The sequence below is a fragment of the Rhopalosiphum maidis genome, chromosome 1 (assembly GCF_003676215.2).
Source record: "Rhopalosiphum maidis isolate BTI-1 chromosome 1, ASM367621v3, whole genome shotgun sequence".
Lineage (NCBI taxonomy): Eukaryota > Metazoa > Arthropoda > Insecta > Hemiptera > Aphididae > Rhopalosiphum > Rhopalosiphum maidis.
In genome coordinates, this window is record NC_040877.1 from 36,926,568 (window position 1) to 36,943,782 (window position 17,215).

Sequence of the window (17,215 nt, forward strand, 5' to 3'; positions counted from 1 at the left end):
TTCACAATTTTCACAAGCCGTACATAAACTAATTTTACAATAAAATAAAATAATAAACAATAAATTAAATAATTTAACAAACAAATTTATTCACGTCAAACATAATTTTTAGTACACTGAATATAGTAGCTGTACAAGCTATATATTAAAATAGGTACAAATATAACATTCTATGCTACGCCGTATATTTTACAGCAGCAAATCAAACGTCGGAAAAACTTTTTGTCTGTTTCCAAAAAAATCCGCATTTCTATTTCGATGGCGTCACGCTTATTGTAATTTTTGACAATGAAACAGATCGCCTCGCTGGCGGACCAGTGACTTCAACGGGGCTTATCACATCCGACTGGCCTTTGGAATACTGGCGTAACGACTGGGTTGGATGGCTTATCGTATTATAATTTGTAATATTAGCTGGTTCAATCCGGTCCTAGTTTGTAATAGACTTGTTGGTACGAATTTTGTAACAACTAATTACATCTGTAACTAAAATAAATGGGCTCCACCTCTTCAACAATTTGAGTACGCAACCGTTGTCTTTAAAATACGTGCGAGAAATTTCACGCAACCGACTGATACGACTGTGGAAAGTAATTACATAACATAATACCTCCCCGCCAAACACTTACCACTCGTTCCGCGACACTAACGAAATCGTTCCGTAACATCACCCGTAGGAGAATATAGTGAATAGTGTAAATTATACAGTTTTCACAACCTTTTTTTTCAAGTTTTTGTACTGAATACCATTACCATGTATAAATAAATATTCCGGCGAATCATTTTATTCCGTAACAACGTGTAAGAATTACGCTAGCAGGGTAAATAAATTCACATTAACACTTAACCTAACCTAGCCACCTAGGTGGCTAGGTGGGTGCCCTAGGCGCGGGTCAAAGTAGCAAAATAGACAGCATTTGTAATTCCGAGAATCATTCTAGTAAATCTTGTGTAAATAAGTAAGTAATAATACAATTATAATTTATAATAAAAATAAAATAATAATATTAGTTAACTTGTTTTTGTTATTCTATCAATTTATTATAATCGAATGTTATTTCCATTAATATTATATAATTATTACTTATTAATAATTACTGTTATTAGTAATGATAAATTTAATAAGAAATGTGCACAAAAAGTTATTTATTTATAATGGCGTTTTACATTGCCAGAGCAGGTCTATGTAACCGTGCCATATGCAAATTACACACTTGTGAGTATAAATATAATAATATAAAAAATGTTCGAATACTTGAATCGAACAAAATATAAAATAAATAATGATGCATTTTAACTCATTATCCTTAGAATATTAGGAGTTTTAATAATATTATTAGAAGTTTTTTGAGTTACCGTTAAAAATATAAACGCAAATAAAGAACGGGTATGTATATTTTATTGATTAATAAATTAGAATCGAAGACATAGGCGGAGATTTGATTGAATTTTAAGGGGGGATTAAATATTTCTTTGCAAAATAAGCCGTGGGGGCTTTGCCCCCACACCCCTCACTAATATCAATATATACAGAGGACGCCATTTATAAGACTCACGGATATAAGGTTCAGTCACTTATTAGATTCAACATCGTCTGAAACGATCCGGACGTATCTTAATACATTTAAAAAAAATTCGGTTATAAAACTCACCACTTTGTTTATAAGACTCAAATTTCGTAAAAAATAAACATTTTTGGTTATAATTCAAAAATAATTTGGTTTTTAAATTTTTTTGGTTATTTCTAGTTTTAATTCATGCTTTTTAATTTGTGTATTACAACAAATTTTATAACATTTCACATTTTTCGCAATTATCGTTATTATAATATAAGTACGAGAAATATATTTTTAAAATATTAATACTCAAAACAAACCAAAATTACAAATTTTTTTCATAAATAATAAATACATCATACATTTTTTATAATTTTTTATTGATATGTAATAATTTTTATACTATGTCTATGTATTATAATTTTAATTTTTTTATCAGAATTTTTAAATTTATTCAATATTAGATATGTAATATGTAATATTATATGTATTAAAGTAAATTAAAATTAAAGCAAAATATATAGTAAAATAAAATTCATAAATATGTAATACAATTTTTTTCCCCACTTTGCCTATCAGATTCATTCGGTTATAAGACTTACTAGTCACTTTGTGTTGGTCCCAAAGTGAGTCTTATAAGCGGCGTCCACTGTATTACCTCCAATACGCGTTAACTACTAAATAGCTAACTAATAATTACCAACTAAAAAGAAAACCTACTAAATACGCATTACCTACTAACTACATATGTACTTTAAAATCATTAATTTATAATACATTAAATATTTTATTATTTTAGTATAATAAACCTATTTTGATTAGCAAATATATTAATAATGTTCTTAATACTGATATTGATAACTTTTTCAATGTATAATATTGAAGAGTTATTAAATTTTTCAATCCGTCGCGACGGTCGCCTGGTGCGCGCCGATGACAAGTAAGTATATGTTGTAATAATTACTATATTAACTACATTTCGGGAAAAAAATATTTTGTAAAATGCCCGATCTACATTTTTGTAGATTTTGGCAATTGTTGTAAAATAAGTCCTACGTCCGGCCGGCCACATGACTTTTAAAAATGTTCAATAATTTTTTTTTGGGGGGGGAGGGGCTTAGCCTACCCAAGCACCCCCCGATTTCCGCCTATGAATTCGACGAGCTACGCACAAGTATTTGTTTATGGAATAAATTATATTTGGGTTGTTACAGGAGTCACATTAACGATCGAAATGATAAATAGGCCCGTTTGGTACATTAACGTTACAATTTGATAAGTTGGTTAAATATGATATGAACTGTCATATGCCCAACTAAAAAAATTGAATGTAAATCGAAACTCGAGTGAGTGAAAATGCAAGAGCTCGCGCACGAACACAACCACGTGAAACGGGCCTAGATCGACAAGACTGAATAATATACAGACAGAAAATATACAAATACCATCATCGAGATTGTTTGTGTGTAACGGATGACGATAAATATATATGCCGATGTCGGGCGATATCCCGTTTACTGCTCAATAGAATGATACGACAGCGTGATGGACAAATATAATAAATATTAAAGTATATTATATTAAAATTATAATGATATACCATATACGTTGTAATTATAATAATATAATAAAAAATCACTCATTTATTATGGTAATAATTATTACATAAAATATAGTTATATAGTCGCGGTGGTATTGTCGAAAAATTATAATCGGCCAAAAATTCACAAATATTTGTCGAGAAAAAAAAGATAAAAGCTCACGCCTCATGCAGTCACGCATGAACTCTCATCGTGCACATTCATTATGTGATACGCACACTAGCAATTATAATATACGTCGACTATATTATACATTCATAGTTTTTGTGCGATACGATAATGACGATTAATTTGTAAAATACTGTCAGGTAAAGACAGGTAATTTCCTGATACGAAATATTCAGCCACCACAATCCAATTGAAATTCGTATTCGTCAAGTTTAAGTATGCAACATATTGTAACACATAATGCTCGAGACCATAGTATAGAGTTAAAACAACTGTCCTGTTTCCATGTGTGTATGTAAAAATAACGTCTTCAATATTATAATGAAATAACACTTTTTGATTTAAATAACTTCGGAGTTAAATCAACACTATTTTGGTCTTATAATTATATCTACCTACTTATAATAGTTGTAAATTTGTAATAGATAAAATAACGTGGTTATTCATTTGTAAATTTTACTATTTTTTGTTTAAAATGATGCTCGGTGCTGTTAAATTAAAGTTATCTTGGTAATCAAATCTACTAACTGTGGTAGTTATAATGAAATTATTATAATATTATAGATTGACTCTTTTACATATTTTATATCAACATACCAGAGTTTCAAAATAATTATTTATTGTTTTTTATTTTAATTTACGCTTAATTATTATAGTCACGACAATTCATAATAATTGTCAAGCGATATAATATATTCACACTCATGTACTCATGTTCTGCTATGGTAGAATGTAGATAAAATTATTAATAAATTAATATTGAATATAATAAATTTATCTACATCGCGATTCGTGGCCACGAGAAAGATTAGAGATATAAATATTAATTATAAACAGAACAATATTAGTAATAGCTAGAGGCAGAGCGCAGACTCATATGCATTAAAAATCAACCAAATATGTGTTAAAAAATCTTAATTATGCATAAATATATATGCACTAAAATTTTAATATAATAATAAATACAAAAAAAAATTATTTTTTGAACATTTAATTAATACAATATATTAAAAAAATTACGAAGCCTTCCTATAGATACTTATCTACTTTTCTTAATTTATTTTTTTTTGTCACTTTCATCAGTTTTATCATCTTGGTATATCTGTGTTCAGTGTACTTTATCTCCCCGATAATTAACCTAAAATTCTAGTCATATTTGGGAAAACCGTTTATACCTACAAGTATACCTACTCATTTATTTTGATATTGATCGAAACCATAAAAATAATACTTCTTTTTTATATTATAATAGGCAATATTTCAAAAATGTTTAAAAAAAAAAAACATCGAAATATGTATTAAAAGATGAAATGTGTTATTAAAATTGTAAAATAAATCAAAATATGCAAAACTATGGGCTGCATCCGAATTGGTTCCCATACCTGAAAATTGACATCAGAATTGGTTCCCGATAAAGACTTACGAAAAAGCAAAATACGATATATTATAAATGAAAACATATATATCCCATCATTATACATAATATGAAACAGATATTAATTCGAAGTTCTAACAAACTACAAAACCTGAAGTCTAAAAATAAGGAAATATTCATAAAAACAGAAATAGAGAAATATAAAAATAACGAAATCAGTAGATTTGAATTTTTAAAAAATGTATGTTATAAATTATTTATAAAGCCACAATTTTTAACAACTCGGGAACCAATTCGGATATACCCTTTGAAACAACCCGGGAACCAATTCGGGCACTCTTTATTTTTTCAATAGGTATGTCATGAAACAAATCTCGTGTTCGTTTAGCACATCATACGATCAACCGGGATAAATATGCAAATGCATGCAAACAAATCCGCGCTCTAGGCTAATAACCATCGAATTATCAACAAGTTGGTTAATAGTCAGTGGTAATACAGAACAACACTAATACAGTAATACTGCAATAGCACTATAATAATGTAATTATAGCATTGATTAAAATATATACGATTGTTCTGTGGTAGTGGCACAGAATATAACAAGTAGTAGGTAGGTATAATAGTTTTCATGACCGGGGTTTTTGAAGTACTCGTTATCAATTGTCATCAGCTTATCACTGACGACGTGCGGTGTTGATAAGCGACCTCGTGGCTCGTGGTTGACTCTCGTGTTTACAATTTTCAAATTTTCAAACCCATTGGGAATTTTCTTTTGACATTAACAGTTTTAAGTTTTATGTGTTTAACGTGATTTTAGCAAGATGAAACCTCATCGCCATAAAGAATATAATAGGTTTAAAGTAAGAGCACCGAACAGTAGTAACGAGTTCAATATATTGTTTTATTTACCATAAATAATAAAACATTGTCTAATACTACTTATATTATTAATATTATTTGTGGTTTCAACCATATTATACTAAATATTTAATATTTTTTTGTTCTGACCTTTAGTTTCAACCATTCAGCGAGAGAATATCGGAAATTGATGTTGATGTGTTCCACCGTGTTGGACATAGCAATGAAGATTTTGATGATACTCAAAAAACTCGATTTTCTCAAGCTATTGAACGATGGAATGATTTAAACAGATCTGAGAGTTATAATCAATTATGCAGTAATTTAAAGCAATCACAATTAGAAAGCTTGCCTCAACTCTTGGCAAGAAAACATGAAATATCACAAGTCTTATTTAAATACATGGAAGATTCTGATCCGCTTTCAATTCAAGCTGCACTAGAGTAAGTTTAAACTCATATGCTTATTTTTAATTGCTATATTTCATATGTGCACCTACTGATTTTACTTTTTGGTGTAATCATAATATGGTGTTATTATTTTAAAGGTTTGTTGTTGCATTTGCTCAAGACTTACGGCAAGAATTCTATGAATATTTCCCTGAATTTTTAAGACTATGTATAAAACTATTACGGACAAAAGACGCTGAACAAATAGAGTGGTCATTTACGTGTTTAGCTTATTTATTTAAGTTTTTATGGCGTTTGATTGTGCGTGATATCAAACCTGTATTTGAGTGTATTGTTTTGTTGCTTGGAGATGACCAACCACCCTATGTCAATGATTTTGCAGCAGAAAGTTTTTCATTTGTAGCCAGAAAAGTAAAAGACAAGAAATTTTTTTTGAAAATGGTGCTCAAAAACTTAAAACATAAACGAGATGTAAGAGATATTGTTTAATAAAATTAAGATTATTTTTACATGTGTATTTAAATAATTTGATATATTTCAGAGTATTTATGGTTGTTCGAAACTTCTTTTTGAAGTAATCAAAGGCATGGCTGGTGGCTTACACACTTGTGCAGATTTATTTTTACCAGTTTACTTAAATTCTCTTGCTGATACAGATATTTCATATAAATTACTGAATGATGTATTGAACATGTTATTTGATAATATCCTTGGGCATATTGAACCTAAGAAGAGTACACCCATATGGACAATACTTAAGGTATAAAATGTTGAATAAATAGATTTTCTTTTTTTCTTTAATATTGAATGGTTTTATTTTAGAAAACGACATCTGAATTTTTGACTATTTATAATAACAATCAAAATGAAAGGACAATTGACAATTTAAATCAGGCTTTGATTCTTTGTCATCGATTTATAGCTCATAAAAATGGATCATGCATTCAAAATTTGACTGAAGTATTCGAATGGGTACTTGATTATTTGAATTATGCACCCCAGTTAGCTGAGGATCATTTACATACTTTATGTTCTATTGTAAGCACACTCTGCCTATCAAGTATTGGTCTACCATCATATCAATCAAATACTTTAATTGAAAAAGTAAGTAATATACATAAATATTTTAAGTTTCAGTAAATTTATTTATTTTAATTTCTAGGTCATGTCTTTAAAAAATATCAACATTTTAGTAGCATTTACTGAACAAATGTATACCTATATAAATTTTGAGCTTTCAATAATTCAAAAATTTTTAAATTTTGTTGCTGAACTTATTAATACAAATAAAGAAATTCCCAAATCTATAGTTATTTGCTTATCTAGATACTTAAATGATAATTCTCCCCTCAGATCCTATAGTTATGACAAATGGAGGATTAATTACAAAAATACACTTTATGGAAGGTAAGAGACTTAATTTATTATAAGATGTTATCTTCTCTGATTAAGATATTTAATTACATTTGTTTCTTATTGAGTTAGGCAGTTTTACTAATTGTTAAGGTTTAATAAGAAATTAATCTGATAGTTAAGCTGCATATCATTATATTAATTAAATTAATTGTGATAATAATTCAATGTTTATTTTTTTTCCAGACATAATGATAGTGAAATAATTGGAAACTATATTCTCAAATATTTAGAAAATATTCAAATAAGCAATTGTGATGCTGATGATGTTCCATGTTATCTGATTTTACTGCAACATTTTTGTCACAATGAAAAAACTTCAACAACAATTTTAAAAAAATTGTTTGAATTAACAACAAAAGAATTGGAAAATGCTGATGTCATAAATCTTTTCTCTTTTCTTAACATTATTGAAACAATTATGAGACTAAGAGAAAATTTTAATGATTGGTTTGATTTACATGAATTAATACCTAAACTAAATTTACTTCTAAATAATAAATACGGGTGCTGTGCTTTAGTTTTGGAAATAATTCATGTTTTGATTTTAAATTTACAAATTCAAATTAGTGATAATTACATCAAAGAATTAGAAAATAAACTTATTGATTTACTATCATCGCCATATCATCAAGTACGTCTTACAAGTTGTAAAATATTAGTATTAATAAATTCACCTACACATACACATCTCATGGAAAGAAATAGCCTATTCAAATTATTAGAATCAGTTGAAATTGTACCAATATCATTAAATGAATATCGTGCACGTCTTTTACGTATTCAACATTTGGATAATAATGATACGTTTTTAAATACATACAAAACAGTCAAAGATGCATCAGAAATTGCTGTAAAATTCCTTTTAGGCAATCTACACATCAATTTCAGACCAATATGGGATCCAGTTGTCAAGTTAATAGTATCGCATGCTAAAGCATCAAAGACATTTTGGCCTGTATATGAAAAACAACTTGAGTTGAGTGTCAGACATGATAATTATGTTATAAAGCCTGCCGAACCAAAAGAAGAATTTACGAGTAACATTTATTGTTAAATATTGTTTTTGATTCCAATTTAATAAAATAATTTTTTAGGTGACTTTATTTCTGAACGATATAAAAAGTTGAATAATACTACAGAGCGTGTAGATATAAATAATTATAGAATTTTACTGTGGAACAGTATGGTAGATTTCGGAGACCTAATAGAATCAAAAAATAAAGATATTGTAATACATTTTCTAAATTTTATTAGGTAAATTGTTGTATATTTATTTTGTTTTAAGTTATTAAATTATTTTAAAAATAATAAGTTATTAATAAAGTTCATTAATTTAGGTCTGAGTATATGCAAAGTAATTCAGAATTAGCTAATAGTTGGAATATAAAACAAAATTTAGATGAAAACAATCTTGAAACTGATATTGAGGATAATTTGAATGAAACCAGTTCTGAAGAACCTATCAATTCAAATAAATCTCTCACCAAGTATTATTTATTTTCAGATCCTTTAATAATTGTGTAGAAAGTTTGATGATATTGTATAATTTATTTATGTATCTATTTTTTAGATTATTATTATCTCATTTAAAATTAATGTCAACCATTCGTAATCCAAAAGGCATTTATAAAGAGTCTGAAGTATTTGATGTTTATTTAAGTCTTCTTTCAAATAAAAACGCTGAGATACAAAAAGCCGCTTTTGATTGTTTATTAACATATAAACAAAAGCATGTTACTCCTTACAAGTAAGACAATTGAGACAAATTTTATTTTAATATTTATTGTTGTACAAAGTACAAATTGTTTTTATGTATATCAAATTTATATTAATAATTTTGTTTTTCAGGGAAAATCTTTATAAATTAATCAATGAAAAATCATTTAAGGCTGAATTAGTTATGTTTAGAGTAGACTCAGAAAGTGAAGCAATATTATCAGAGCATCGACCACTATTAATGCCCCTTATAATGAGGTAATAATGTTATAGCTTAAATAAATATTTTATCAATTTTTTTTTTTTAAATGATACGTTTTTTATTTGTTAGAACATAATTAATTATAAATATTTTATTTTAGAATGATTTATGGTAAATTGTTGGGTGGAGGTGGACCTAAATCAGGTAGCAAGTGTTCTGGACAAAATCGGCGAACTGCTATTATGCGTTTTCTTGTGGGTTGTGAAGAACGTGAACTCATCGTTTTTATGCAAATGGTATTCAGGGTGCTTTACAGTCAAATTCAATGTAAGATTATCAAATAATATTTAATTGAACTTTTTTATAAACTATTTATTTTTTTTAGTTTCAGAATGTCCCTTAGAAATGACTCGTCATATAGTGAATACTCTTGATTTGGAACATGTCCTTCCACCTAGACGCCTACTATCTTCAGTTAACATGTGTGCTGTTATATTAAAGCAATGTGGCGCTTTATCAGGCACGGATGGTCTTTATTACATGCTAAGAGTTTTATTGTGTGTTGGTGCTAATATAAAAGCCATGTTGATGCATCGTTCTTCTGTACATTCTGGTTACTTCAGCACAATATCTAAAGTTCGAGTTACAACAGTTGAAACTTTAACAACATTTTTTCAACATTTTGAAAATTTTTCATGGAATAAAAGTTTTTTGGACTCAGTATTTGAAGTGTTCATTGAACCATCATTGAGTAAAATGCCAGTTGAATGTCTGCAACATCCTACTCCTTTAATGAAACTATTAGTGGTTTGGAGCCAAATACCTAGGTAATTATTAATATTGCACCATATACCATGAAATCATAAGATTATTTTTATTTATAAATTTTATGATTAGATTACTTTATAACAATTATTATTAAAATTTTAAAAACTATTTTTAATGGGTTGTTTTCAGATACTATTGTTTATTGGGGTACCCTATAAATAATTTAACACCAATAGAAATTTTAATAGATATATTAATATCAGACAAAACTCATGGTGGAGTAAAAAAAATAATTCTTGAAGTTATCGATAGACTTTTAACTTTTGACGGAACTTATAATGATGCTATGGATGTTGATGTTCCAGCTCTTGATATACCTCTTCCTTCATTGCCCTTAGAATATGAAGGTAATATCTAAATCTTAAAAAGTACACACATTTTATATATTTATATTATTTATTTAAATTTATTGTTAACAGATGTTTTAAATGTTGGTTCTCGTTTATTGTATAACTACCTTCCGACTATTCTTAAATATTTGTACAACGAATTGTCAAAAAAAAGAGGTGTTGGCCTTGCATCAATCGAAATGTCCATATTGACTAGAGCTTCTGAACTAGTGCGAGATCAACAATCCAGTTCAAATTTACTGTCTTTATTGTTTCCAGTCTTATTAAAAAAAGCCACCAGTGATGAAATGGCTATTGCTCCATTATTTGCTACTGTAAACTGTTTGGTAGCAAATGTTGATGATGTTGGATCATTGCCTAGACAGTTAGCCACACTTTATGGTACTGTTGTTGGGCAACATAGTAGAAATATGTTACTTGAATTCACTAAAATCATTGCTAAGAAGAGTCCGTAAGTAATTTGATTGTCTTAAGGAAAAAAAATTAGTTTATTGATATTTATATAATTACAGTACTTTATTTGCACAATAGTACTTAAATTTGTTATACTTAAATAGAATATTTTATTTAATAGGAATAGTAACATACATTGTGATATACTAAATGATTTAAATGCTTGGGATAAGCGGCATTTGGATCAACCAGATTTTGATTGTAGAATGAATGCGTTAAAAAAAATTAAAGTTTTGTTGGATAGTAATGATATATCTGTTGAATTTGGTGCATTTGTGATTTATAATTGTTTTTATATTTTCAACAACGTGAGTAACAAATAATAATATATTCAAGAATTAATCATATTTTGAAATTACTTAGATACATTAATAAATTAATATTATTTGTAGGTCAATGATATCGGCCTCAGAGATACTGCAAGTACATGTTTAAAAAATATCAGTTGTTATCTTTGCTTAAAATATGCAAAACAGTCACCTGAGCGAACATTTATTCTGGATTCTGTTTTATTGCCGTCAATACGCAATGGGATTCAAGGATCTAAAGAATTGGTTCAGTATGAATCAATTTCACTATTAGGACATTTGGTTTGTTTATAATACACTTAATAATGTCTATTGTTTATAATTTTTATAAATTTATATCTACTATTTTTTTTTATCAGTCAAGAAAATGTGCCCATGTTCATTTTGTATTTAATGATTTACAACCTTTGTCTAATGAAACTGATTTGGAAGGTGATTTCTTTGAGAATATTCAACATTTACAAACTTATCGAAAAGTGAAGGCTTTACATAGGTAAGTAAATTTAATTTATATTTTATACATATGAATATATCATTTTGTTTTAAATATATTTAACAGTATTTATACAAATAATATTATTTTATTTGGTGGTATTTATGATCATTAATTATTATTTAGATTCTGTGAAATCATGAAAAAGAGTTATCATTGTCCAAGACCTAAAACAATCGTGCATTACCTTTTGCCATTGGCCAATCAATTTTTATGCTCTCAAAAATACTCTGCTAAAAATAGTCTTGTTGATGCTGCTATTGATGTAAGATTGATAGATACATTACATACCTTAAACTAAAAATACCTTCACTTTGAATATACGTTTTAATTATAATATTATATTATTATTAATATTAATTAATTTTATAGGCTGTTACTACAATGAGTCGCATACTACCGTGGCAACAATATGAAACTTTGCTGAAATTTTACTTAAATAAAATGCGACAGTCAATTGATTTTCAAAAGCAAACGGTGCGCATTGTGTCAGGAATATTAGATTCATTTCATTTTGATTTATCTCGAACAGCAGAAAGAGAATCTATAGTTATACAGAATTTGACACCAGTAAAAAAGATTAAAGACACGTCTCAGAATGCAACACAGAATAATGAAACTGAAAATGAAAATCTTGATAAAGTTGAAAATGAAATGGAAGTAGATGACAACATTGATGTTGTTGGTGATGATGACAATGATAATGATGATGAAAATGATGAGAAAAATGAAAATAATGAATTGATTTTAGAAAAAATTCATGTTTTATGTCCATCAACAGCAATAAAAATTACTAAAGCAATTTCAGTAGGATTATTGCCTCAGCTCAATAAAAACCTAGCGCAGTATTCAGAATCCGATCGTAGTCATAAAATTAACAGAAAACAAGCTGAATATGACAAAGAAGAAATGGAGATGCTGAAAATTCCAGTTGCACTGGCTGTTGTTAAACTATTAAAAAAGTTACCAAAAATTATGCTAGAAGAAAATTTACAAGGTGTCTTCATGAAACTGTGTACATTTTTGAAGTCTCGTTTAGAGAGTGTGAGACGTGTGACCCGTGAAACATTACAAAACATTATGGTAACACTCGGTACAAGTTATATGAGCATGCTTTTGAACGAAATGACTGCTTTATTAACTCAAGGTTTCCAAGTTCATGTTCTCATTTATACAATCCATGCAATTTTTGTATCATTAAGTGAACGTTTTGAAAAAGGCGATATGGATAATTGTCTGCCATATATTTTAGAGGTAATTAAAATACTCAATTTTTTACATAATACATTATATCATTGAGAAAATAATAAAATTAATAAACATACTTTAAATGCATTATGTATTTATTATGCACTTATTAACTACTGGTGATCATAAATTTACAATTTTGTATTCTATTACAAATTTTAACCATAATACTTAACGGCAGGTTGTCAAGGTAGATTTATTTGGTTCAAGTTCTGATGAAAAAGAAGTAACAAAAATTGCAGGAAAAACAGTTGAAGCTAGAGGTAACAAGAGTTATAACACTTTACATATTGCAGCGGAATTTGTGACGGAAAAAAGTTTGATTAATATAATCATGCCATTTAAAGAAGTACGTACTAATAATAATAGTTTTAATTTTAAGTTTCTGTAAATTTTAATTTCTTTTTTTAATATTTAGGTTTTGTTTTCAACGTTATCTTTTAAAAATATCAGAAAATGTAACGAAAGTTTACGGCACATTGTCACTGGATTAGTTGATAATAAATTTATTAAGACTGAATGTTTATTAGAATTTGCTTATGGTACAGTATCTCAAAGTATTCCAGCATTAAATGAAAATTCCAAACAAGAAGTAAAAAAAAAAGAAGTTCTAAAGAAACCAGATTCGTTTATTATTCCTCAGGGTAATAATTTTGTTATTATTTACTTGAAAAACAAATCCATAATTATGTTCTGCTTTTAGAACCACAACGTACTTCTATACCATTTGATAGAACAGTGTGTGCCCGTACAAATGCCCATGAACTCGTTCAATTCGGCTTAAGTTTATTCCAATTTATGTTGAAGCGTGAAATGCTGAAAAGTGCTGCCTTTTCATCTTTTGTTGATCCATTCGTTTCATTAGTAATGGATTCACTTAAATCTCAACACATAAAGGTATATTACAATTGCATAAATTGCTAACATAGCATTCAATATTTCAATTACAATTTTTGTTTTATAATAAATTTATTTACAAAATTAGCTCATTACATTATCTCTTCAATGCATGACATGGCTCTTAAAACGAGATTTACCGTCTGTGAAGGAAAACATTAAAACAATTTCAGAAAGTTTATTTGAGATCATACACAAATATGCAACCGGTCAAAATTGCACTGGAGACAATGCTGAACTTGTTATGTCAGCATTTAAGGTAAACAATTTTTTTAAATTTATATTTGAATATTTATTATTTCTGTTTTGTATCTTGTTTGAGCTTGTATGTTTGCTTAATTCTCAGACACTTTCGACGTTTATTCGTGAAGTTAAATATCACAGGCTTAACGATGATCAATTACGCCAATCTGTTCTATACGCAGAGCAAGAACTATCAACTGTTGAAGACGGAGGTTGCACTGTAACTACAACATTTACACTCATCAAAGCATTACTTAGCCGTCAACATAATTGCCCTGAACTCAAAGAACTCATGACCCATGTTGCAAAAGCTAGTATTACCTGTGAACGTGATGCTGTACGTACTCAAGCACGTCAAACATTTTATCAATACTTGATGGATTATCCTATTGGAAAAGCTTTAAATGGGCATATTCAGTTCTTCCTATCACAATTAGAATATGAAGTCCAAAATGGACGTGAATCCGCTTTGGAAATGATAACTTCACTAATTAAAACCTTACCGCCTGTAAGTTTAGTGCATTTATCATGTAATTTATGGACACATTTTTATAGTTCAAATGTTTTGTCAATTTTAGGATGTACTAAGAAATCATAGTTCGGCCATGTTTATATCGCTTGGTGCACAAATGGTTAATGACAGTGTAGCATCATGTCGTAAAAGTGCAGCAGAAGCAATCACAATTATGTTGGGAAAATTGACCAAAAATATTATATCTACATTGTATGAAATAACGCTGACTTGGTTACAAGGAGCTAAAGTAATGACTAAAAACATAAATTAATTTACAACATACATTTAAAAAAAATCTTGGTATTTTGTTTATAGATTATTCATAGACAGTTAGGTGCACAGTTAATTAGTTTATTTGTTAATGCTGAAGGTAAAGAATTCAATAATAGAGTAAAAACAACTTTACCACTTTTATGCAAATATTTAAAACGTAATGTTATTTTGGATGGACCTGGTCGTTTTGTTCGAATTCACACACCTGTTGAGAATAATCAAGATTTGGATCACCTATTATTTCAATGCCTCCAAACTTGTGTAAATATTGCTAACACTTGTCCTAGTATATTTACTAAATCATATTTAAATGAACATATCATAAATATAGCAAGTCAGTCAATATTTAATTATATTAAATATAAAATAATACCTTTTAATGTTTAATGTATAAATGTATTTTAGCGTCATGTCAAGAATTATTACGAGACGACCATGAATGGGTTAGACTAGGAGCTCTTCAATTTTTAAAGAAATATTTATCATCAGTAGACGCTAAGGCAGTTGCACTGTGTGCATCGAAAAAAATTGATAAAGAAGAAAAGAGATTCCTGTACTCAAATGCTCGGCAGAGTGTAAAGAGTCTATGTTTAGATCTTGTTGATCAAATTATTCCAGGACATGAAATACTAGAAGACATATTAAAAGATGTACCTAAATATTTTAATTTCAAACTTACAAAAAAATTTTATGATTAATAGTTTCAATATTTTAACCATTATGTTTATTTTTCAGACGATGGAAAATCTTTTATATTTATCAGATATCTTAAAACTTGTACAATCCAAGAAAGTAAAAGATGATAAAAATGAACTATCTTTAGGATGGTTATTAAAAAATTTAAATAAACTTGTTTATATAGAAGTGTCAAAATACCCCCAACATAACACTGTGGTAATTATTATTTTCTTCATATAGTTTATAAATTTGTATAAAATATATTATTTTACAATATATTTAAATTACCTTTTATTATTAAATTTAATATTTTTATATTATATGGTTTAGAGAAAAACAGTCTTTAAATACTATGGTGCCTTGTCTGCTCGGTTAGAACGCTCCAAGTTGATTTCAGTATTAAAAATAATTTTAAAACCACTGATTCGTGAGCTTTCAACCACTGATGATGCTAGCATAGATAATAGACGAATTGCTAAATCTGCATCGATTATTGTTAAGAAAAAATGTGGACCAGAAACATATAACGAGAATTGTTCTATTATTCAACGAAATCTTAATGCTAGAAGAGCATTAAGAAAGAAAGCATCTTTACTCCAAGTGAGTTATGGTTACAATTAAAATTTATCTTTGTTCTATTACTACATGTATAAGACATATATTTTTAGTATATATATATTATATTATATATTCATGTATAGCAGTCTTGTAAAATATTTGTGTAAATGTATTTAAATGCTTTTATAGTATTTGAATACTTTTTAAATTACATTTTTGGAAAGAATTTTAAATACCTACTTAAAAATACTTAAATATCTACATGACTACATATTTGAAAATTTGAATACTTTTATGTTTACCTTTTAAAATAACTATTTGTAACATTTCAAATTGTTTGTTGATAATTATTATATTGTTTTATTTATAATTCAAATTAAGTTATTATTTGTTTGTTTTATATTAAGTAAATTTAAAAATATTTTTTACAATATTGATACATTGTATGTATCAATTTGTTTATTTATATTTGATGTAAATGTCCATACAATGTTTATGTATAAAAAATGTTACGGATTATAAAATTATTGATTTTTTTAGGTTGTTACTGATCCTGAATTAGCTTCCAAGAGAAAAATTGCTAAACAAGCTAAAAAGAAAGGAAACAAAAAAAGAAAAATGGAGAAACTCAAACAAAAAACAATTATAACACGGATAAAAAAAGATTTAGATTTAGAAGAGTATTGTTAATTTTAAATTTATTAATATGTATAATAAAATGTAAACATCAAATTCATGATATTTTATAATTTCCAATCTTGAATTTAATTAACAAAATAAGAAATACTCAAATACCTTTTTTATAGTACAAATATGCAGACTTTTTAGTATGAATAATTTATAATTTATGTAACATTGCAGAATTAGTAAGTATTTTCATTATAGGCAATCAGTAGTGAGATATTAATCACTTAACACGTTAACTGCTGGAACCGTGTAGTATAAAAGAAATTGTTGGCATCGGTGGTCACACCTTGTTATTATTTATTGCGGTCTATCATCAGTAAATGTTATTGGATTAATAATAAATATTTTTTAATGATGGCTTTAGGAGAATATTTTGGTTT

General features: G+C 27.6%; 1 protein-coding gene across 2 annotated transcripts; it reads left to right on the forward strand.

Moving 5' to 3' along the window:
* Positions 1-5,401: 5,401 nt before the first annotated feature.
* On the forward strand, positions 5,402-16,860 carry LOC113560590 (small subunit processome component 20 homolog). Of its 2 annotated transcripts, XM_026966566.1 has the most exons (31): positions 5,525-5,563; positions 5,718-6,004; positions 6,109-6,442; positions 6,513-6,731; positions 6,794-7,075; positions 7,134-7,378; positions 7,571-8,424; positions 8,482-8,641; positions 8,725-8,874; positions 8,958-9,134; positions 9,236-9,361; positions 9,466-9,632; positions 9,691-10,132; positions 10,263-10,480; positions 10,553-10,934; positions 11,058-11,244; positions 11,329-11,526; positions 11,604-11,737; positions 11,864-12,002; positions 12,110-12,991; positions 13,167-13,334; positions 13,404-13,629; positions 13,689-13,882; positions 13,971-14,141; positions 14,229-14,633; positions 14,704-14,886; positions 14,955-15,246; positions 15,318-15,562; positions 15,648-15,806; positions 15,921-16,190; positions 16,689-16,860. In XM_026966566.1, the coding sequence occupies exons 1-31, from the start codon at positions 5,525-5,527 to the stop codon at positions 16,836-16,838; spliced, it is 8,085 nt and encodes a 2,694-aa protein (XP_026822367.1). In that variant the 3' UTR covers positions 16,839-16,860. The 2 variants fall into 2 exon arrangements, with proteins under 2 accessions (XP_026822368.1, XP_026822367.1); XM_026966567.1 differs by lacking the exons at positions 15,648-15,806; positions 15,921-16,190; positions 16,689-16,860 and having other exon boundaries at positions 5,402-5,563; positions 14,955-15,173; positions 15,318-15,516.
* Positions 16,861-17,215: the final 355 nt, after the last annotated feature.

Bases quoted from the DNA above. Each gene is read 5' to 3' on its own strand.
- LOC113560590 (XM_026966566.1), top strand. From the start codon at position 5,525: ATGAAACCTCATCGCCATAAAGAATATAATAGGTTTAAA. The intron at 8,642-8,724 runs GTAAATTGTTGT...TCATTAATTTAG, and splicing joins CATTTTCTAAATTTTATTAG to GTCTGAGTATATGCAAAGTA. The intron at 10,481-10,552 runs GTAATATCTAAA...TATTGTTAACAG, and splicing joins ATTGCCCTTAGAATATGAAG to ATGTTTTAAATGTTGGTTCT.